Below are 24,485 nucleotides of genomic sequence, written 5' to 3'. Positions count from 1 at the left end.
CACTGTAGCCTTGATACGTCTGGAACTCAAGATCCTTGCATCTCAGCCTCACAAGTGCTGGAATTACAGGCATGTGCTACCACGTTGGGCTCAATTTGATCACCTTATTAGCTATTAACACTGATCTTTAAGAAACAGTCTTATGAGTGAAAACACAACTCTATTCCCATGTACTGCAGGAAGTTAGTGGCATGTATAAACACTCACTGGCATTTCTGAGATGTACTACCACTTCCCTGTGGGTACATAACAACAGCAAGAGCAAGACTGAACTCTGAGCTACAAAGAACATGAATGAATGTCAGTCATTCCTCATACTCTACTCAACACATATTTCTTCAATAGCTACTAAGCTCAAGTACTGGGCAAGATTCAAGAGGTTGACAGACAAATGGGACAATCTGTGCCTACAGTGGGCAGCCAGTCTGATTAGAGAGTCAGACATAACTAGCATTCAGTGGTAGAGGAGACCTGCAGAGAGCTAAGGGGAGGGCGGAGTGGGAAGGGACCCTCCAGGCCTGGGGACATCAGAGGGATCTCCTTCAAGGAGAAGGTACCGCATGTATAAAGTCTCTAGGGCGGGTCTGAAGGAAGGAAAGCATCTGGCTGGAATGTAGGCCATGGGAAGAATGGCGCTGTGGGGAGAGGAAGCTGGGCTGCAGTGCAGAGCTTGGGTTTGAAGATGAAGGCAATGTGATAACACCGAAGGCCGTGAAGAAGAACAGTGGCACATTCAGACAAGGGGACAACAAAGACTTGTCTAGTACCATGCAGAAACCAGTGGAAGCAGAAGCAGAGATCTAGGAGCACATGGGAAAATCAGAGCTGCAGAAGTGTCCAGGAGACAAGGCATGGGGGCTCAGGTGGGTGGGCAGTGCCTGGCCAGGTATGGCTGCAGTGGCAGGGAGTGCTTCCTGGGTAGGACAGTGATTCCTCAGAACACCTTTCAGCATTCCTTTCTTCACTAAAATGTGACATCAAGGGCAGGGTCTTTGGCTCCTAGATAGGACACGCCATAGGCAGTCAACACACTTGGTGAATCAGAATATCCTAGGTGAGAGTTTGAAATGCAGATGTCCTAGAGCCACAGCAATGCACAGTGAACAAAGCTGTTAGGAATTTAAACGTGGTTTAAAATTAATTTGTATTTTACAGGCCAAAACTTAAATGAATATTTTAAGATCAGACAGGCCAAAGGCATGGGTGCCCATGGATGTTCTTAAGAGAGAAGGAGGGAGTTGAGAGGACTTGGCTGTGGGGTACCAGTTTCTCAGTGAAGTCAGGAGTGAGGCAGATGGCCACGGAGAGGGCTATGCTGGTTGGTTTTTGTCAACTACACAAACTAGAGACACTTGGGAAGAGGGACCCTCAGTGGAAGAATTGTCACCATTAGATTGGCCTGTGGGCATGTCTGTGAGGCATTTTCTTAATTGCTAATCGATGTAGGAGGACTCAGCCCACTGGCTCTGATGCCATCCCTGAGCAGATGGCCCTGGGCTATTAGCATGCAGGCTGAGCAGAAGCCAGCAAGAGCAAGCCAGTAAGCAGCATTCCTCCAAGGTCTCTGCTTCAGTTCCCACCTCCAGGCTCCTGGTTGAGCTCCTGCCCTGGCTTCCTCCTTGATGGACTGTAAGGTGTAATCGACATAAACTCTTTCCTTCCCAAGTTGCTTTTGGTCATGATGTTTATCTTAATAATAACAGAGACCAAACTAGAACAACAACAGCAAAAAAAAAGCAAAGACAGGAACGTACAGGAGATCAGAAAGAGTTCAAACAACTGCTGGGGACAGAACACAAACTAGAGAACAGAATACCCAGCACGTTTGTGCCATTGTGAAAATCAAGATGGTTTCTACCAGGAACTGATCTCCACAGTCACTGTAGAGGACTTAGGGAAGAAAATCTCTCCTGCTGGGTGGGTTTCATCACTGATTGTCAGAGAAGGAGACATAAGGAAGTTTTGTGACCGATGGACCCAGCCTGGGGTGGCCAAGATGATACATGTGGTATTTTCATTACTTTTCATTTTAATTCTCATGGTCAATTGTACCCAAGATCAAAGAGTATAAAGCAACACAAGGCACTGGGCTGTGTGGACTAACAGGACACAAGGAAAGGCTGTGGGATCCCACCATGTCAACGAACACAGCTGGGAGAGCAAGCTTTACAGCAATGTGTTTTGACATGATAAAAGCGATCATAAAGCTGGGTGTGATGGTGCACACCTTTAATTTCAGCACTTAAAGGCAGAGGCAAACAAATTTCTGTGTGTTCAAGACCAGCCTGGTCTACATAGCGAGTTCCAGGCCAGCCAGGGCTATATGAGACCCTGTCTTAAAAGCAAAAACAAACCATAATCATATAGGGTCCTCATAAAAAGATCAGGAATGTTGGTAATATACAGTGATGGTGAAAACCAAGCCTTCAAAGGCCAGCCATGACTAGGCCCAGTCTCCAGTATTCTGAACGCAGTAATGCCCTGGGGAAACTGTAGAACTCAGTCACCTTGGAGATGCAGTTCACACCCCTAACACTTGTTCTACCCATTGATTCCTCTGCTTTGAGTTCCTTGCCTCCTTCTAGGCTGTCTCCCCTTTCCAGAACCAGCTCAGTGCCCGTCGTCATGGTGCCGAGAGGAAACAGCACTTTCTGGCAGGTAGACTGTGGAGTGACCTGTCTAGTATGCAATTATCCCCAGGAAATTCAAGTGGAAACTGAAAAAAAAAAAAAAAAAACAAACTGAATAACTAAAAAAAAAACACATAAAGGGTCCCTCTAGCGGAATTTGAACCAGCTCAGTGCCCGTCGTCATGGTGCCGAGAGGAAACAGCACTTTCTGGCAGGTAGACTGTGGAGTGACCTGTCTAGTATGCAATTATCCCCAGGAAATTCAAGTGAAACTGAAAAAAAAAAAAAAAAAAACCTAACTGACTAACTAAACAAAAAACTCATGAAGGGTCCCTCTAGCTGAATCTAATTAGTCTCATACTCAGCCCTTCCGCCCCCAGTGGCTAGAGTGTAGCTTCTATCCTTGGCAGATCTTGGCCACTTAAGTCACCATGTTCAAAATAAGCCTCCCTCTGGACTGACAAGTTTGATTCATTTGTTCATTCGGCCAGTTCTGGTTGAATTCCTCTATGTGCCAGTGACTCTCTCAAGATACAGCAAGGAGAAAACCAAAAGCAACCCAAAGGACAAAGACATCCCCAGATCTTTACCCTAAGGATCTTCAATTCTAGTGGACCTTGGATTCTGCAATTCTTTCTTCTTATACTGTTTCCAAGTGGTCTTTGGAGGCTGAAGAGATGGCCCAGTGGTTAAGAGCACTGGCTGCTCTTGTAAAGGACACAAATTCGGTTCCCAGCACCAGTATGGTGGCTAACAATCATCTGTAACACCAGTTCCAGGGGGGAATCTGATGTCCTCTTTTAACCTCTGCTGGCATTGCATGACATGGGTGCACTTATATACATACATGCAGGCAAAACAGTCATACACATAAAATAAAAATAATAAAGAAAAGAAAACAAAGTGGTCTCTGTCTCTCGACTAATCTTGCAATCTAGGAATGGTTTTCTGGGAAGAGAATTTTTCTGCAACTATTCCAATGTTCTGATCAAATGATTTTTGAGATCTGTGTGGGTTTCACATCCTGGCTTCCCCTGAAAAAATTCCAACCTGATAATTATGTGTCACAGTTAATAATACAAAAAAATCCTGGACAATTAGGGCTGGAAGTGGTATGGAATCTGTCATCCTCATTCTCAGATGGGAGAGACAGAGGCTGTAGATGCCATCTCCTAGGCCGTGAGGCCCAGGAACCCAGCGTGTTGTGAGACTCAGATGCCAGTGTCCAAGACCAGGAGCCAAGGGTCAGGGTCATATTTTCCCCTAAGACTGGGTCTTGCAGCCAGGCATATTGATGTACTCCTTTGCTCCTAGTACTTAGGAGGCAGATCTCTGTGAGATTGAGGTCAGCCTGACCTACAGAGTGAGTTTTAGGCCAGTTGGGGCTAGAGGAAGACCCTGTCTCAAAGAAAAATAAACAAAAAAAAAAACAGATTGGGTCTTGCTACGTGGCCCAGTCTGGCTTCAAACTCATGATCCTCCTGCCTCACCTCCCAAGTGTGTGCCGCTGCTCCTGGCCCAGAGTCACTCTTAAAAAACGGTGCTTAATTTTTCTGATTCTACGTCCCAGTCACTGATATCTTTTTCTAAAAACATAAATGTGTTTTTTATCATTGTTAGGATGCTTTAAATCATAGACAAAGCCATAAACTTATGACCTGGCACTGGTGTATTTATTTGAAAAGCTAGTATTTCCTTACAAGTTCACTGTATTTCATACCTACTCCCCTAACCTCTGTGTGTGAAGCACTTCAGACCTGCAGAAGAGTGGGTTTGCAAATGAGTTGTATACATGTGTGTGCCACAGGCTTGCCTCTGTGACCTAGCTCACCCCTCTCAACATGACTCTGTCATCCCACAAATCCTATACTAAGTAAGCCCCAAACAACATACGTCCTATAAACTCTAAACAGGTAAGAAGGCAATATTTTTATTTATTTTAAATCATTTTTATTTTTATTTATATGTCTGCATCTATGTGAATGTATGCCATATGTGTGTGTGTCCACAGGGGCCAGAAGAGGGTGTCAGATCCTTTAGAACTGCAGTTACAGGTAGTTGTGACTTGCCCACTGTAGATACTGGGAATGTGTTCTTGACCTCTGAGCCATCTCTCCAGCCCCATAACGTATTTCAAAGGGATAGTTATTTCAGTGTTTTGGTGAACTTATCAAAGATCCGTTTAAAGCATGTTTAGTGCTTAAAACATAAAAAAAAAAAAAAGCCCACCTTCATTATAGCCTGGAGCTGAGCTGCGTCTGTCTTTAGTCAGTCCCTTTTATGTTGGGTTAGAGTCTCCCTCCAGCTCAGGGCTGTATGCCTCCCACCTTAGCACCCTCCCAGAGCACCTGAAAGAGTGCTTCATACAAAAAGGTGCTTGTTTGAAAAGTGAAATGTAGAAGGAACCTATGCTTTTAATCACAGCACTCAGGAGCACAGGCAGGTGGATTTTTGTACATTCAAGGACAGCTTGGTCTACATAGTGAGTTCCAGGCCAGCCAGGGCTGTGTAGTGAGACCCTATCTTGAAAGAAAAAAAAAGAAAGGGAGGAAGGAAGAAAGAAAGGAAAAAAGAAAATAAAAGAAAGAAAAGAAATACTGAGGTGGGCAAAGTTTGGAGAGTTCAAGAAGGGAGTGAAATCACAGGCTCTCTGCATCTCAGCTCTCCAGTCTCTTTGTGAGTCAGATAAAAACAGGACCTGAACAAGATGCTTCGAGGTAGAGAAAGGCTTTGGAGCACATGCATCTTGACAGTGCCCAGAACTGGAATTCAGGAAGGGTGAGCTACCAGCTTTGTATGTGAGCTCTGATTACTTACAGTTGTGTGACCCTGGGCAAGTTATCTACTTTTTGGCTTTTGACCCTCTGCATGGTCTGTGGATAAGATAAGCCAGCACCTACCTGATGGAACTGACCCCTGCTGCATGCCTTGTTGGTTCCTCTGCCTGAAGTCCATTCCCCAGACACTCCCTCCCCCCCTTCATGTGACTCTCTCTGAGAACTTAAATTTGTCAGTGAGGTTCAAGAGGGCCTCACTAGTATTCTAGCTCTATGGTCTTCATGGTACTTATAACCACCTCAGCTGATAGTTATTTGTTAGCATTTCTCACCCCTCCATAATGGGAACTCCCTGAAAGAAAGAACCTTATTAAGTTCATTGGAGGCCTAGAATAGAGCCTGCCAGTAAAAAGTGATTGGTAAATATTCTTTGAATGTAAGAACCGGAAGGCTAAAGGAATTAATTCATATAAACTACCCTGACATAAATGCTCAATGCACATTAGTCCCCTGCTGGCGCCCATCACACTCAAGCACGGCATGGCCTTGCTGAGTGCCCAGTGTGAGACTTGATATCTGCACATCCTGGCGGCCCTCTTACTTTGGGAAGGAATGCCTTGATCATCAGGTACATGCTGCGGACGTTGAGATTCATCGAGAAGTCCCAGTCCTTTTCCTCACAATCCAGGATGGTTCCATGGTGGACAAGGGTAGGAGTGGGGGTGGGGAGGGACATCCATGATTAAAGGCCTGGGATAGCTCAGTGGTAAAGCATTTGCTAGCATGTTTCAGTCTCTGGGTTTGAGCCCTAGTTCTGTAAGAACACCACACACACACGCACATACACACACAATTCAAAACTTTTCTAATTGAGGTGATAATTCCTACTGTCACTTGTTAACTTAGACCATTGTCTCTTTCCCTTATCAAGGCTATAAACATTCAAATACAGAATCATTTAGCACATTATGTTAGTAAGAATGCCAACATCTTAGGATAGAACATTTGTTATATGAAAACATGCCTTTTTGGTGGCCAGATGGCCCAGTGGGTAAAAGCACTTGTTGCCAATCCTGATGACTTGAGTTCTAATTCCTGGGATCCATGTGGTAGAAGGAGAGAAGCAACTCCACCTAGGTTGTCCTCTGACTTTCACATAAGCACTAGTATGCATGCATATAAAGAAATGTAGTTTCTTTTTAAAAATTGGGAATGGTTGCCAACGTTAAAAGAAAAAAAAAAAAAGAAGGCTGTGGAGGTGGCTCGGCGGGTACAGGCACTTGCTGCCAAAATGAACAACCTGAGTTGGAACCTCGGGAGCCCACATGGCACAAGGAGAGAGCTAACTCTTGCAAGCTGTCCTCTGACCTCCACACATATGCCACAGTGCTCATGCATGCCCTCCCCACCACTCAAATAAATGTTTTTTAAAAAATGAAAAGGAAAACATTCTTTAAAAAGAAGAAGACAGGAGTCTGAGATTGCCAAACATAAGAAGCTCTAGACCAAATATACTTAGAAACGTCAGTGCCTTTAAAAACACATCAGAAATGAACAAGACAGGACACCTGCGTCATTTGACTTCTGCTTCAAGGCAACAGTGCCCTCAGGTGGCAGACACTGGAATTCTACAAGGGCACTAAAATTGGAAGAAAAACAAATGTCTTGATATTTCAGGGTAGCAATGTAATACTGCAGCTGTAAGCTTCTAGGATAGTGCACGAACAAACAAAATCCCGAAAAGAACTTTTCCCTTTTCAAGCTCCTTTTTCTCAAGGGAGTTTCTTGAACACTGGCATCCTCATTGACTTGGTCCTCTGGACCAAATTTATACAGTTGATGATAAGATGTTGTTGGATGTGGTTCTCATGCACTACGACTTCTAGTTTAGTCAGTCTGTTAGTTTCCTGCAGTGACAGCCACACATACTCTCTCTATCCCCTCCACTGCTAAGAACTGCTCAAAAAGCAGGCTGTTTTGTTGTTTCTCTAGAAATGTTCTTATAAAAAGGCAAATAGATTATTTATAAAATAGAAGATGAAAAACTACTACTTTATTTAATCTCTTACCATTGTACCTATGGTACAACTCCACTTCAGGACCCACTGTCTTCCAAAGCTTTAACTGCCTCTAGGCCCCAAGTTCATATCTAAAGCTATGACTGTGTTACCTCATGAATGTTACATGTAGTGAAAATGCTGTTTGAAATACAGCTAGACTTTTCAACAAATATGCTATGTCTAACAATCAATAATTTCTACATATTGTCAGTATTCATTTAATAAGGTCATAGGAAACTTTCTCAGAGTGAAATAGTTTAAAATTACCCAGCAACGTTAAAGAGAACATCAATTCTCTCAACTTCTGAGGCAAACTGATCAATTTGCTTTTTCTTTGTGACATCAAGGACACGAGTCTGGATACCTGAGGAATAAAATAAAAGAAACTATTTACCTATAACTTTAAAAATGCATAGCCTTGAAGATCTGACTGATTTGTAGTGTGAAGTGTGAAGAGTGTAGTGTCTCCATTTAGGCTGCAAAGGACTGATGGCCATCACTGGGGCCTTATGATCTGAAGAGTATCATGGAAACACACAAATCTTGGGCTGGATAGATGGCTCAGCAGTTAAGAGCCCTTGCTCTTTGGTCTCTCAGAGGACCAAAGTTCAGACCCCATCACCCACATCAGGTGGCTCACAAATGCCTGTAACTCCAGCTCCAATGTATTTGATGTCCCATTCTGGCCTCTGTGGGCACCCACACATACACATGCCCACACACACACACACACACACACACACACACAGACAAACACAAAACAAAAAAATTTAAATCTCTTCTAGGGCATGGTGGCGCAAGCCCTTAATCCCAGCACTTGGGAGGCAGAGGCAGGCGGATCTTTGTGAGTTCGAGGCCAGCCTGGTCTACATAGTGAGTTCCAGGACAGCTGGGGCTACAGAGAGACCCTGTCTCAAAAAGCCAAAAACAAAATAAAGAAAAAGCACAAATCTTAAAGATGAACCCTTAACCCCCTCAATAAGATCTCTAAGTTGTATGTCACACAGTGGATTCCACTTTTTAAGGCAATGACTTAAAAATTAATTTCCACACTTTACCATTTAATGAGAATACAAAAATTTTTCAAGAATATAAGAGTATCACGTGTTTCTTTGGACAATGCCACCCTAGAGGAGGAGGGAGCAGAGGTGAGATACTGTCATTAATAGTTAACCTGACAGCTGTTAATTTTCACACAGAACTTTGTAAGTGGGAACAATCTCTCAACATGTGTGATACAGATCTCAGTATACACCTTCAGTTTTCTCTCACATATTTAGTACACAGATACCTGTCTGTAGGACACACAACATATACATATATCAGAGCCAGACTCTCCCACAAGGCCAGCACGCCAGTGGTACCTTCTGACTCCCAACCCCACAGTCACATTGCTCACCTGGGTACTTTTCCAGTTCCTGAAGTTTGGACTCATTGATATCTGTGGCTATGACTCTGGCACCTTCTTTTGCAAAAGCCTGCCAGAAACAAAGTACAAATCAATGCTTTGTTTACAGGATTAAACTGCTCTCAGGAGCAGAGATCACTGGGTCTTTTTCCTTTCATGGTATTATTGTTTCTCCTATGAAATAGGTAGAATTTCCATCTATCTAGTCTCCTGTTGGTTCCCATTGTGATTATTTTTATTTGTTGTCAGTCACTAGACCAGCACGATATATACGTATCATCTGACTTTGTCCTTTTATTATCAAACAATGTAGTATTTTAAAAACTAATTCCGTTTCTAAGACACTGTTGCTACTCTATGATGTGACATTTCTTTTACAGACATTTTTACATTTATTTATATATGCTGTATGTGTGTGGACACCCATATGGCCTGGCGTGCCTGTGGGGATCAGAGCAGAACTCTGTGGTCCTCCCTCCTTCCAGGGATCAAACTCAGGTCTCTAGGCTTGCATGGCAAGTGCCTACCCTCTGAGCAGCTCTACGCCCCCATGTGTGTTTCTGAGAATGATTAAGCAATAGTAAGAGGAAAATGGGACCTTCCCTCCCAGGACTTCAGTAGGACTTTCACACGTGCCAGGCCACACCCAGCCTTCTTTTTCAGTGCATTATTAGCTCAGGTGGGGCACAATGAGGCATATCAGCAAGGTGGCCTGATAGTTTTATAATGGAGTCCTAATTCTGAACTAACATCATTTCAGAGAGCTGCACACCCCCCTAGGGCCCTGAAGTCAGTTCATGAGGGTGCAGATAAACTGAGGCAAAGAAGTATGATTGTCAGACTCAACAGTGATCGGCGATGCCACTAAACAAGCACAAGGGGTTCCCTCCTTCCTCTGTGCTAGGAAGAGGGACATTTCTTTGTACCTTAAGACACGTGGGCCAGCAAGATGGCTGAGTGGATAAGACACTTGCCATGCATGCCTAGAGACCTGTGTTCAGTCCCTGGAATTCATGTAAAGGAGGAAGGAGAAAAATCCACAGAATTGTTCCCTGACCTCCATACTTGAGCATGAGGCATGTGCTCCCCTCCCCACCCCCAACAGGCATGAGTGCATGCACACACACACACACGCACACACACACAAAGATCCCAGATGCATAAAAGGTAAAAAAAAGAGAGTGAAAGTCTGGGACTGCAGCTTGGTGGTAAGAGTGCGTGCTTAACATGTTTGGGGCTCTAGGTTTAATGATAAGTACCAAAAAGAAAAAAAAGAAAGAAAGGAAAAGGGAGAAAACAAACGCAAGGAAAGAAGAAAAGGGAAGGAACACGGTAAATAATTCTGAAACCCCCGTGGTATGTGTGCACATATCGTGTGGTACTTTAGGCGTGGGTAAAAAACCGCAGATTGATACTTACTAGGGCAGAAGCCCGGCCAATCCCTTGAGCAGCAGCCGTCAGGACAATGACTTTCCCTTCGAGTCGGCCCATTGTGGAACCTGCAGCTTTATCTAAAGACATGTATTTAATGGCTCCAGAGGAAGCAGATGGTGCAGGCAGTGACATCTGGGACGAATGCTTCGGTGGGATCCTTCAAGAAGGTGGACAAGCTGGGCGTGGTGGCACACACCTTTAATCCCAGCACTCAGAAGGAGGCAGGAGGGGCTCTGTGAATTTGAGGCCAGCCTGGTCTACATAGTGAGTTCTAGGTCAGCCAGGGCTACATAGTCTCATAAAAACAACATGAAACAGAGAAAAGAATGTGGAGAAAGGGCCTTTTTACAGCAGCACCACCATCATGATTGCCTGGAAGTGCTTACTCCAGATTCCCGAGTTTATAGATCAAAAACGTGCCGCATAGCCCATTGACGTGACAACTGGGGTGACGTGACAACTGGTGAGGGACACTGGACCTGAATCCACCTTCTGGTTCCTTCTCATCCTCTAATGTGGAGACATCAAGTGGAGGAGTGGAAAGTACCCTCCCCCTCACTACCCTCACTGCAGCCCATGTTTTATGGCACTGTTTCTGTCTGTCCTTACTACTTGGTGTTGTTTCTCAGCTTCCTTCTGGAAACTGTTAGCCATGGCCACACCATTTTAAAAAGTCCTGGCAGTTTCAGGAAACCACAGTAAGCAGCATTCCAGGACCAAAGTAATTTGCTTCCCTAGATTCCTGTAGCCCCTGCCTGCCGGCCCCTGATAATGGCTGTCCAGGACAGATGTTATGATCCCCTGGATCCTCTGACATTCCTTTACTCACTGCTTACCATTCTTTGGTCACTCCTAGCAAAGGCCAATCTCAGACCAAAAAGGAAACTTTTCAACCTCCTTCCTAACTCCTTATCTTCCTGACCTATAAGGACCCAGTCTAGTCAGTGTGAGAGACCTGAGTGACTCCATCTTGGATAAAACCACCATAGGACTGACCCATCTGTTGGGAGCTATTAATCCATTATGTACATAAGCTGTGGCAGGCTTGTTTACTGAGTTTGTGTTTTGCACACCAGTACCTAATCTGCCAAATCAGGAGGAATGTGTTTATATGGTGGAGCTAACAAAACAAGTATTTGACTGCTCCTTGACCCTCAGATACAGGTGGGAAAAACAGCTGTTGAAACTAATTGAGTTCTTCTGTATAAAAAGGTGGAGCTGCAATAAACCCGGGCTGCAGTCTCTACTGACAGTCCTCCCAAGTATCTTTTCTGTCTCTTGTTTTTTCTTTCAATCCTCACTCCCCCTTTCAGGTACTGTCCTTCTTGGCCGGCTGGCACCAGCACCCAGCCCTGGGCCCTGTTCCAAGAAAAACCACAATACTTGGAATGGATAGAGAACAACTCCCCTGCAAACAGTCAATTAACCAGGGACAGAAAAGTACTGAAAGTCCAGATATCTTTTCAGATTTCCTGAAGCCAGCAGTTTATGGTTTGGCACTGAGCTGCAACCAATCACATGCTTGCCAGGCTGAAGACCCCCTACTTCCCCACTTGCTGAACTTGCTGAAATAAACCTATAAATACCTCTGTCTCCCAAAGCAAGGGGTCTCACATCTGAGATACACTGAGTCGGTGACAGAGTGGACCCAAGCTTAAATTTGCAACAATAAAAGAACCCTTGTGTATTTGCATCAGTCGGCTCCTTGGTGGTCTTTGGGGTCTTGCAAACTGGGTACAACATCTTGGGGGCTTGTCTGGGATCCCTATGGACCCCCCCCGACCCTGGGACCCCTGAACTGGAGGGTTCTTGGCCAGCCAGTAAGCATCTGTTTGTTTCTAGTTGTACCTGTCTGTGTCTGTCCTAGCTTTTGTTCTGAGCCTCGAGGCAAACTTGTGAACAGTGTGGTCAGGAGCGGTTGGAGCAGACACGGTAGATGACCATGACCACAGAGGTCTGGAAGATGTTCCAGACCTCGGCAGAGGGGATGGAGGGCCCCAGACTCTGTTGATTTCTGTGAAAGGACAAGGTGGGTCACTCCTGCAGCCCGGCAGTTTGCCGCTGTCCTACTTTCAGTTTTTCTTCTGCATGAGCGGGGGAATTTGTTACTTGGCCTTCTGTGTGTCTTTCTGGCTCTCTGTTTTGTCTCTGGTTGTCTATTTCTCTGTGACTGAGACGGATGCAATGGGACAGACTCCCTCTACACCCCTGGACCTGGTTCTTGCACATTTTGGAGAGGTTAAGACTTGAGCCCATAACCTCTCTGTTGTCTTGTCAGGAAGGATAAACTAACTACTTTCAGCAGGTCTGAATGGCCCACTTTCAATGTGGGATGGCCCTCCGAGGGGACCTTTGATCCCGCTGTCATTAATATGGTTGAGAAGATTATTCTTCAACTACATGTAGGACACTCAGATCAAATATCATACATAGTGGTCTGGGGAGATTTAGTTAATAACCCCCCTCCTTGGGTCAAGTCTTTTCTTCCTTTACAGAAAACTGAGGTGCTGACAGCTGCAGAATGGAAAATGACAACCCAGAAAGCACCTAAGCCTGAAATCAAACCATCAGTACTGTCACTGTACCCTGTCTTACAGGGCAGCACAGAAGAAGATCTAATTTTTCCTCCTCCTCCTTATCCACCTCCTCCACAGGAGGTACCCCCTCTGGTACTGGCACCCCTGGTACCAGATTCTTTACAGGCACAGGGGGACTGGCTCAGGGGACTAGGAGTAGAAGGGCAGCAACACTGGAGGGTCCAGACTCTACTGTTTTACCCCTCAGAGTCGCCGGCCCCACGGATGAGGCCAGCAACCAGCCCCATCACTATTGGCCATTCGCCACTAGTGACCTTTACAACTGGAGAACCCAGAATGCTCCCTTTTCTGAAAATCCTAAGGAGCTTATTAATTTATTAGAAACTGTCTTATTCACACACCAACCCACTTGGGATGATTGTCATCAATTATACAGGTCCTGTTTACCACAGAGGAAAGGGAACGTATCCAAACAGAAGCCAGGAAGTTAATTCCTGGCAATACTGGTGTCCCTACTACTGACCTGACGCCGATTGATGCTGCCTATCCACTGGCCCAGCCTGATTGGGATGATAATACTGCAGAAGGTAAGGGGAGGCTTCTGGTTTATCGCCGGGCTCTGTTGGCAGGTCTCAAAGTGGCTGCTTGTAGGCCAACTAATTTGGCAAAGGTATACGATATTAGTCAGAGCTAAATGAAAGCCCAGCTGTGTTCTTGGAGTGAATAATGGATGCCTTCCACAGGTACACTCCATTAGACCCAGAGGCCAAAGATAATATAGTGGCAGTGGCCATGGCTTTTGTTAACCAGTTGGCTCCAGATATAAAGAAAAAGCTCCAAAGAGTAGAGAGACTGGGTGAAAAGAGCTTAAGGGATTTAATAACTGTGGCCAAGAAAGTGTATAACAATAGGGATAGTGCAGAGAAAAAAAACAGATAAAGGCAGAAAGAAGGCAGAACCAGGACCTGGCAAGGATCCTGCTGGCTGCCACTGCAGATCCAGAGGACCAGCAGAGGCATCTGAAACAGATAGCATTGGGGAAAGGAATCTCTTGCAGGATGTGGATGACTTACTTGTGGTGGCAGACAGCCAAGAGGCTTTCATGGATGGCACAGAATGCCTGTTGCAGACGTTGGGAAGCCTGGGCAATCTGGCCTCTGCTAAAAAGGCCCAACTATGCAAACAACAGGTCCAATACTTGGGCTATATACTTAAAGAAGCACTACTGGTAAAAGATGCTGACAAACTGACTTTGGGCCAGAACTTGACCATCACCACACCACATGCAATTGAAGGAGTTTTAAAACAGCCCCTGGACAGATGGCTAAGTAACACCCATATAACCCATTATCAGGCATTACTTCTTAATCCTGCTAGAATCACCTTCCAGGTACCAGTTGCCCTGAATTCAGCCATGCTCTTGCCAGACCTAGACTTGGATGCCAGCCCCCTGCATCACTGTGCCAGAATCCTGGCCCATGTCCACGGTACCCGATCAGATTTGAGAGATACCCCGTTATCTGATGCTGAAGCAACCTGGTTTACTGATGGGAGCAGTTTTGTACAGGATGGCAAGAAGTATGCAGAGGCGGCTGTAGTATCATTAACTGGCATCATTTGGGCAGAGCCTCTGCCCACTGGCACTTCGGCCCAAAAGGCTGAACTTATTGCCCTAAGGCGCTGGTATTGGGAAAGGACAAAAGGCTTAATGTGTATACGGACAGCCAATATGCCTTTGCCACCATGCACGTTCATGGGACAATATATTGGGAACCGGGCTTATTAACAGCAGAGGGAAAGACTGTCAAAAATAAAGAAGAAATCCTAACACTGCTGAGGGCTCTCTGGCTGCCAAAGAAATCGGCAATTATCCACCACCCAGGTCATCAAAAAGGGGGCGATCCGATTTCCCAAGGAAACAATTGAGCAGATCAGGTGGCTAAACAAGCTGCCCTCCAAATTGACTCAATCTTGGTCACCACACTAATTGACCCAGGTGACCCAAACCTTCCCGAAAAGCCCAAATACACCAGGGAGGACCTGAAATGGATAAAGGGACTGCCAAGGACCCAATGCCTGGAAGGATGGTGGAAGTCAGCAGAAGGGAAGCTGATCCTCCCAGAAAAATTAGGAAAACAAATGTTGGCAAAAATGCACTGTTCTTCCCACATGGGCTTCAAGAGGATGCAGGACTTAATTCGACATGCCGAAGTAAAAATCAAGAACGCTGATTTAAAAATTAAAGACATTGTCAATGGCTGTAAAGCTTACCAACTCACTAATGTATGCCAAATATTAGAAACCCAGGAATCAGACTTCAAGGGAGAAAACCTGGAGCCTATTGGGAAATGGATTTCATTGAGGCAAAACCTGGCAGGTACGGATACTGTTATTTGCTAGTCTTTGTAGGTACTTTTTCAGGATGGACTAAAGCCTTCCCTACTAAACATGAAACGGCCCAAATGGTGGCAAAGAAATTGTTGGAAGACATCCTCCCCAGGTATGGCTTTCCACAGATGATAGGGTCAGATAATGGACTGGCTTTTGTGTCCAAGGTAAGTCACAGTCTGGCCACAGTTCTGGGGATTGATTGGAAACTACATTGTGCTTATAGATCCCAGAGTTCAGGACAGGTAAAGAGAATGAATAGAACTCTGAAAGAGACCTTAACTAAATTGACCTTAGAGACTGGTGGTGACTGGGTGACTCTCCTTCTGTTCACCCTCTATCAAGTACTTAACTCCCCTTACCAGATGGGATTAACCCCCTTTGAGATCATGTTTGGAATGCCACCTCCCATTATTCCTAACCTCCAGGCAGAAAAGATTACTGAATTTAAAGATCGGGACCTGTCGAATGACCTCAGGGGAGTCCAATGGTCCCATAAACATGTATAGCCTAAACTATGTGCTCTTTATGAGACAGGACCCCCTCTAGAACCTCATCGATATTGACCCAGTGACTGGGTCTATGTTAAGAGGCATCGGCAAGGATCCTTAGAGCCACGGTGGAAGGGGCCCTATGTCATCCTACTGACCGCCCCCACAGCCCTCAAAGTGGATGGTGTAGCATCATGGATCCACCACACACATGTATGGCCTGCTAACCCGTTTGCCGTAGAGGACGGCGCATCCTCAGCTTCAGGATGGAGAGTTTCAAAGGACCCCAACAATCCACTCAAGCTAAATCTCACCTGATTTTCAAACTGTTGACTGTATATACTCTGTTCCCCATGATAGCTGCTCCTGCTCCGGGAAGCCCGCATCAACCTATGAATCTGACTTGGGTCCTCCAAGATGTGATAGGAGGTAATATATTGTTTCAGATCTCCCAAGAAGCACCTCCGGCTACTCGGTTCCCAACTCTACACTCCCATTTAGATGCTTTCTTTGATTTCAGTCCTAAGGGAGGCACACATCCTCATGCTCTAACTAACTCTCTAGGCCCATACAGAAAACCAGGCCGGTTCTATGTTTGCCCAGGGCCTGGAACTCAAAAATACAAGTCCCAGAGAAACAGGTGTGGAGAGGATAGTGCTACTTATTACGCTTGATGGGGCTGTGAAACAACGGGACACATATGGTGGACCCCCAGGGAGGAGATCTTATTAAGGTAACATGGGAGCAATCGATACCCACTAATCCTCATAAAAACGGAAGGCTCAATATTAGTTTTACTGAAGAAGGAAAGAGAGCCACCTGCTGGGAAGCGGGAAAAAATTGGAAAATAAGACTCTATGTGGGCTGGACTGAACCAGATCCAGGAACTTTATTCTCTATTCAATTAAGAGTAAGAGTTCCTCAGTATCAGACCCATTCAGTCCCTTTGGGACCAGGTGCTGTTTTAAAGGTCACCCCAGAATCAATCTTGTCAACCACAGAAGCCCCCTCAAATAATGGCTATTCTGACAGCCATGGCCTTCCTATAGGCAGCACTGACCCACTTTGGTCACTAATGGTCCAGACTTACCAGGTACTCAATGATACCAGGCCAGGCCTCACCTCATGCTGGTTATGTTATTCATCAAGGCCCCCATACTATGAGGGGATTGCATTCATAGGAAAAACCACCCTAGAGCTGGACCAAGGCAGCTGTAGATGGGCTCAGCAGGAAGGAATCAGGGTTACACTACAAGATGTTTCAGGACGAGGGCTATGTATAGGCAAGCCTCCTCATGAGTACACTGCCCTATGTAACCAGACTCTGCCAGTGCTGGCCAATAAGTCGTACTTGCTACCACAAGATCAAGGATGATGGGCATGTACTTCAGGATTAAGCCCATGTGTCCATTCTAAAGTTCTTTATCAATCATCAGATTTTTGTGTTCTAGTACAACTAATCTCTAGAATTATTTATCACTCAGACCAGGATATAAATAGGGCCTTGACCAGGCAAGGACCCCTTCACTGTAATCGCCAGGAAAGAGAAGTTGTTACTGCCATCACCCTATGTGTTCTTCTGGGACTGGGACTGGCAGGAATTTCAGCCTTGAAATGTACAGGAATTTCAGCCTTGACCTTACAAAGCCAAAACTACCATAGCCTTAGAGCTGCAATAGACGTGAATCCAGAACTTAGAAAAGTCTATTTCCCATCTACAAGAATCCCTAACTTCCTTGGCAGATATGGTTCTGCAGCATAAGAGAGGCCTAGGCCTGTTGTTCTTGCAGCAGGGAGGCCTCTGTGCTGCCCTTAAGGAAGAGTGTTGATTTTACGTAGATCACTCTGGGGTCATTAAAGAATCCCTGGCCAAGGTTAGAAAAAGTCTGGCTCGAAGAGAGAACGAACATAGGGCTAAACAAGGATGGTTTGAATCCTGGTTCAATAGCTCCCCTTGGTTGACCATTTTGATTTCAACCTTATTCGGACCCCTCTTCATTCTGATTATGCTCTTGACTTTTGGGCCTTGCGTTTTAAATAAATTGGTAGCTTTTATAAACGAGTGGCTGGGAGCTATACAGCTAATGGTAATGAGAACCCACTATCAGTCCCTCCAGAGTCTGGGTGATTAAAAAACATGAGATGAGGGAGTGCCCAACTCCAGAGTCTGGGTGATGAAGAACATGAGATGAGGGAGCACCCATGATTGGTCCCCCAAGGTCCTAGTCGGAGGGGGGAATGAGAGACCTGAGTGACTCCATCTTGGATAAAACCTCCATAGGACTGACTCAGCCCTGGACCCTGTTCCAAGAAAAACCACAATACTAGGAACAGATAGTGAACACCTCCCCCACCAATGGTCAGTTAACCAGGGACAGGAAAGTACTAAAAGTCCAGATATCTTTTCAGATTTCCTGAAGCCAGCAGTTTATGGTTTGGCACTGAGCTGCAACCAATCACATGCTTGCCAGGCTGAAGACCCCCTACCCCCCTACTTGCTGAACTTGCTGAACTAAACCTATAAAAACCTCTGTCTCCCAAAACAAGGGGTCTCACATCTGAGATCCGCTGCGTCGGTGACAGAGTGGACCCAAGCTTTAGCTTGTAACAATAAAAGAACCCTCGTGTATTTGCATTGGTCGGCTCCTTGGTGGTCTTTGGGGTCTCGCTAACTGGGCACAAGTGGACAGTGGGTTCTGAGAGTTACAGAGCCCCCCACACACAAAATAATAGCCTGCACCGTGTCAAGTCACTCTTTCCCGTCTGTTTTTCCTTTTTGCAATCTTTCACAAACTTCGATAGAGGTTTACACTATCAACCTTTGTGGCTTCTCCTTATTGAAAATAGTTCACAGTGAGCCTCAGAGAATCACTGAACAGAGGGCTGGAAAGTCAAATTATGGCCAATACCCTCATTTTTCAGATGAGCACACTGATCTGTCCAAGGTCACAGAGCCAGTCACTGGCAGAGCCAGAGCTAAATCAGGCTTTCTGACTCTCCTGGGATGAGACCTGTCTACCCTATGACACTGCTGATCCTTTTTAAAGTTGTGTCATGCCTTAGTATACACTTAGTATAACACTTGACTACACATAATCCTTCATTTCTAAAAGAGAAGGCTGAGAACTTCCCACACCTGGGAAATTCAGTGTGTGTGGGAGATTTTGCTGAGGCTTGAATGCACATCTTGGGAAGTGAGGAATAGGTAATAAATGAAGAAGGAAGTCAAATGAAGACTTTACTCTGTCCTCCTGTGTACCTCAAACCTCAGAACAACTTCTAAGTTGGCTGCTCTGGCCCAAGAAAGGGCGTATATATAACATTTTTTAAAAAAGAGTAGCAAACGGCAAAGGCTTTCCAATGCCTCACCTGCAGTTACGAAGCCCTCAGAAATGCCCACTAAGTTTCGTTGACCAGAACTGCAAGGTGACTGGGCCTAAGAGGAAGGAAGGGAGCAACTTATAGGTTGTTTTCTGTAGCCATTTTAAAGTGAACCTCAGAAGGGAAACTGCATTGGGTGTGCAGTGAGTGTTCACACTCCCTCTGCTAGCTAGCCTTCAATAAAGTACACGTGGCCAGACCTGCCTCGAGGGCTCACATTCAGTCCTTTCTTTTGAACATACCTCTGTTCTCCTTGGCCAGGCAAAGTGGATTTTGTTGTCATTTGCTCTGTACCCCTATACCCTCTCCCCCAATCCTGCACATTTGGTCCTAGCTCCACATGCTCAACTGCTAGTCACTCTTGTAACAACCTGCCCTGAATGAAGGAAAGGGTGGAATATTTTCAGATTTCCATTTTGGAAATATCTCTGCTAGGACAGAGCTGGGCAGGAGGAGCTGGGCAGCTGGAGGCTGCTGCAGGTGTCTAGAGGAGAAGCTGGTCGAACACCAGGGAGTGGACAGTGCTTCCCTTGGAACAGACAGGGCCTGTTCACCCCTGACACTGAATTGAGAGTCTGTGGACTGTTTTTTGCCCAGTGTTTGAGAGCTATGATGTCGAAGTGAGGCCTTCCGGTGGCAGGTTCAGGAGAAGGCCTCCTGGTTCTCCCACTCCAGCAGGTTTCAGTCCCGGTGCTGTGCTGGGAGCCTGCACCTTTCACACTCCAGTCTATAGGAGACCACTGCCCTGAGGCCACCTTTGTGTGGCTATTTCCACCCTAGGGCAGACCCATTTCTAGGATGCTTGGAGTGCCTTTCCTATGGCCTCCTCATGGGTCCTGGCCCCACTTACTGGTCATCCATGGTACCCAGCACACAGGGTGCTTCCACACAACCCAATCATGCCCCGTTCCTCCCATTCTTCAGGGTCTGAAGCCTCTGTCACCCTCATCTGGCTCCTTCCTCATTTCCTCTTACAGCAACATTCCTCTAATAAAAGCCATGTCTGCTGAGTTCACATCCAGAGCCTTCTTAGAGGCTGACAGTCACAGCTTAAGAACTAGTTTCTGGGACCAGCTGACAACTCATGGCTGTGCTGTAACTGTGTGACAGAAAAGGCTGTCACAGTGGCTTACCTATCCCTAATTCAGAGCTAGGTTTTTAATTTGAGCATGGTAGGAGTTGGGGAGAAGTTCACTTTCCACTTTAGAAAGGTTGCAACCATCCCTACCTTCCCTCAGTCCCAAATAAGAAACTTGTTTCCCAACTGCCACAGGTGCTGTTGGGCTCTTGCCCTCTGAAGGCACTTGCTCAGGTTTCCTTAAGCACCCTGACACCTCGGGGGCATCTGGTGTGCAGGGGCAGAAGTACAAAGCATCCTTTCTATGCCCTGGAAGTGTCCCTCCAGCTGGCCTCTCTCAGTTGTTATGGACTTAGATTTTTGGGGGCAAGCTGCATTCTCAACAGAAAATGGGTCTCTCTGTGACGATGTTTGCAAAAATGCTCAGAAATTGTAAAATGAACCCACTCTAAAAAAATCCGATGTGAAAATTGAGTATGTTGGCTTTCTTACTCTATTGGAATAAAACTTGCAATATTTGGTTAGGAGAAGATCACAGAAATTTCAGGAGTACCAAATATTTTCACGAGCCCCCCACACTCCCAAAAAACACATTTACTTTACTCTTAAAATCATTTTTCTTTGGCTATTTAAAAAATACAATATGGGAAAATCTCAAACTCTTATCCTGATTGAACTATTGAGATTCATCTTCCAGTTAGCAATATGAAGAATAAAAGACTATTGAAATCTAAACCTCCCTCTTCCCAAAACTTTTGTTCTAAAACTATTAGGAAATCTTACTTTAGTTAGCCGGTCACCAGCTTCCTCCGAGAGACAGACTTGAGCTCTTTGTGCAGAAGTGAGTCACATGCTCAACAATGCATGCTGGGATATGTAGTTCAAATTTATTTCTTTTGTAGTATTTTCTTACTAGTTCAGTTTCTGTAAGTTTTTAAAAGGGGTTACTCCAGACCTGAATTTTATATGCATTAATGCTGCCATCTAGTGGAAGCAAAGTGGAACTGTTAGGTCCAAGCAGGTGAACCTTGGAAAAGCACCTCACAGCTTACCTAACAGAGGAAAGCAATTTCTTCTCTTTAGCTTCTCCAAGTCACTGTCTTTTGTTTGTATCTGCTTCCCCACGGTCCTCAGGATTGAAGGACCAGGAAACTTCAAGTGGAAGATAGCAGAGCAACAAGATAGAACCTGTCACTGAACATCCCAAGTCTTCCCAGCCCTTAGTCTAGATTGTTTTGAAGGAAGAATAGAACACTTTCCTGTGGTTAAGGTATGGTTTCAGACGTTAATTTGTTATGCCCAGTATATTCTAACACTAATACACCTTTCGCAACTGAACACAGGCATCCTGACTACACTGGGTCTTAGGTCCACATAAAGCCTGAAAATAAGTCAAGGAGGGAACATTGGGTCACAACAAAAAATCAGGCTGTCTGAAGAACACAGAGGTGGGAAGACAAACAGAAGGGACTAGATCTTGTGTGCCCCCTTGGATAGGCTAGTGACCTGTGCTTTCATCTGATTGGTGTGGTTAGACAGAGTGATTATGTGGGTCACCTGTAAATGTTTTCTATAAATTGGGGCACTCAATACCTGTCAACGCACTTTGCCATTGCCTCTTGCGTTATGAAGGTTAGCAAACAAAGCTATTGAATTCCCAGCCTTCTTTCTGCCAGGGCTGACCAGCCACACAGATCTGGTCACGGAGATGTAGTCGGAATTCTCTGAGGGCTTCTTTCTTGAAGAGAAAGATGATACCTCTCAAAAGGCTTTTGTTCCCCCCTTTCATTTTTTTGTAGAATGAGGATATGAGACTTTGGGCCAGAGCAGTCACCGTGGTGTTGGTTAGAGAGGCAGCTGTACTTGGTAAGGCCTGAGAAGAGCAAGAGAAAGAGCCTGGTGCCCTGAAGATAGTCTCGCCTCTCTGGAGTCTGTGGGTGCACAGACTTATGATCATTGCTTCTGCGGTTTTTGTGTTTGGTTGTTGATGTTACTTGAGGCAAATGATTCTTAATAGTCATAGTGATTAGGAAAAAATAAAGAAAAAATAGGACTGAGGTATAGCTTAGCTGGTTGAGTGCTTGTCCAGCATGCCACAGGTCCTGGGTTCAGTCTCTAGCACCTCATAAAGCTAGACACAGTGGCACATGCCTGTAATTCAGTACAAGGAGTAGAGGTCGGAGGATTGCAAAGCGTACCGAGCAACTTGAGTCCAGCCTGGGCTATGTGGGACCCTGGTTCAGAATTTAAGGAACCTCCAAGGGAGGCAGAAGCAGGCAGATCTCTGTGAGTTCAAGGCTAGCCTGGTCTACATAGTGAGTTCCAGTCCAGCTGGGGCTGCAGGGAAACCCTGTCTCAAAAAGACAAAATAAATAAATAAATAAATAATAAATAAATAAAACCTCCAAAACACAGGAGAAAAAGTATAAAATGAGGATAAAATAGCACCTATGTTAGGGATGTGGTGAGGAGGGAAGCCTTGGTGTGCACGTCCATCAGCCCAGTGTTTGCCACACACATGCTCTATAAATGCTAGGTTATTACGGAGGGCGCTGTCAGAGGAATGAAGTCCAGCTGGTGGTGCAAGTTGCCCTTCACAGTCTGAAAAGCCCTGACTCAGTTTCTGCCAGTGTCCGTGTGAGTGTCTCACTAGCACTGCTTTTCCATCTTTCACTGCAGCTCCTAATGCTGAACCCAGTGATCTGTGCTCACGTCCAGCCGTGCTCCTTGCTCTAGCAAACATGCCTCGTCTTCAACTTTTCAGGGCTTTGGAAAGAGTTTTTGTGAATGTGACAGTTCTCTAACCGAGACTAACTCCAGCACCCCTTTATTATTATTTTTTGATTATTTTATTTTTATTTGTGTCTGTCTCTCTGTGTGTATGTGTTCCACAGAGTCCGGAAGAGGGTGTCAGATCCCCCAGAGTTGTAGTTACAGGAGAAAGCACTCCTTTTTAAAAATAAATTTTATAATTTTTATTTTTTATGTGTATGAGTGTATTGCCTGCCTCTGTGTTAAGTCCATTCATGCTGTGCACTGCTCACCGAGGTCAGAAGAGGGCATCGAATCCCCTGGAACTGGGGTTACACACAGTTGTTAGTCACCATGTGGGTGCTGAGACTCAAACCCAAGTCCTTTGCAAGAGCAGTCAGTGCTCTTAACCACTGAGCTATCTCTCAAGTGCTACTCTCCCCCTCCCGCCCCTTTAAGGTCACTTTCTTCTGGCTGTCTTCATAGTTATCTTTAATCACTCTGTAAGAGCCCATGTCACGTGGTTCTGCAGATTCTTGCTTTACTCAGTCGTAATATATATATATATATATATACATATATATACATATAAAATCTTCTAGAATACAAATCACATCTTTTACACTCATTTTGTGATCAGCTCATATCAAAGGTATACTTGTTTTTCTACTTACAATATATGTTCCATTTTGGTCATGATTTTTCATGCCTAATAAAAAAGACTGGTGCCGGGCGTGGTGATGCAGCACTCGGGAGGCAGAGGCAGGTGGATTTCTGTGGGTTCCAGGCTAGCCTGGTTTACTAGTGAGTTCCAGGACAGCTGGGGCTACAGGGAGACCCTGTCTCAAAAAAAAAAAAAAAAAAAAAGAAAGAAAAAAAGAAAAAGAAGGAGTGGCACAAACTACATGCTGGTTAAATATTTGCTGAGTGAATGGCATGTTCCTAATGAGCTTCCTAAATATAATTCTTATAGGCTGTCAAGAAAATGTATGTGATGACAGCTAAAAGGTGTCAGCTTCACAGGACTGAGATACACAGACAATTGGTACAGCATTATTTCTGGTTAAGTATGGGAGCATGTTCCAGAGAGATTAACGCCACATTCAGTGCTAAGGTTCACCTCACAGCATAGCCTATGGTACCGTTTGACTGGCTAGGGGCCTTGGCAAAACAAGGCCAAGAGAATACAGGTTCTGCCCTCTTCTCTCCTCTCCCGTCTCCTGTCCCTCGTTCCCTTGTGATTAACACACTATGTCAGAAACCTAGGTGGATGTGTCAGGTTTGTGGCTTCCCACAAGGTGGGTTTCATTGGCAGCAGTTTGCCAAATACTCTGGATTCCCTGGAGAGCAAGTGGAACCAAGCACAGGTAGAACTGGCTTGCCTGGCAGGAAGGAGGATATTCTAGACACTTTGTTTTCCCACTAAGCTGTCTAGTCTGTAGAAACAATGGACTCAAAGGAATTGGAGGTGCCCTAGCAATATCATGCTGTGAAAAGGACAGAGGGAGGGAGGAAGGGAAGGAGAGAGAGAGAGAGAGAGAGAGAACGCT

The 24,485-nt window shown here is 45.3% G+C and overlaps 1 protein-coding gene across 4 annotated transcripts in view; it reads right to left on the bottom strand.

Moving 5' to 3' along the window:
- The window catches only part of LOC103728028 (3-hydroxybutyrate dehydrogenase type 2), a 39,202-nt gene extending 18,153 nt beyond the window's left edge, over window positions 1–21,049 (bottom strand). The window contains exons 1-5 of one of the 4 annotated variants that reach the window (XM_017796383.2): window positions 20,968–21,049; window positions 10,295–10,466; window positions 8,867–8,945; window positions 7,733–7,831; window positions 6,009–6,115 (exon numbers count right to left, since the gene is read on the bottom strand). In XM_017796383.2, the coding sequence (XP_017651872.1) occupies window positions 6,009–6,115; window positions 7,733–7,831; window positions 8,867–8,945; window positions 10,295–10,441 (432 nt within the window). In that variant the 5' untranslated portion in view covers window positions 10,442–10,466; window positions 20,968–21,049. Of the gene's footprint in view, window positions 1–6,008; window positions 6,116–7,732; window positions 7,832–8,866; window positions 8,946–10,294; window positions 10,534–20,967 lie in introns of those variants that run through there. The other 3 variants (XM_017796384.2, XM_008826152.3, XM_017796382.2) reach the window with 3 other exon arrangements.
- Between the last annotated feature and the right edge of the window lie 3,436 nt (window positions 21,050–24,485).

This window comes from Nannospalax galili, unplaced genomic scaffold (genome assembly GCF_000622305.1).
Source record: "Nannospalax galili isolate Female #2095 unplaced genomic scaffold, S.galili_v1.0 scaffold189, whole genome shotgun sequence".
Classification (NCBI taxonomy): Eukaryota; Metazoa; Chordata; class Mammalia; order Rodentia; family Spalacidae; genus Nannospalax; species Nannospalax galili.
The sequence above is the reverse complement of the archived record's forward strand: the minus strand, read 5'-3'. Positions and strand labels throughout refer to the sequence as shown.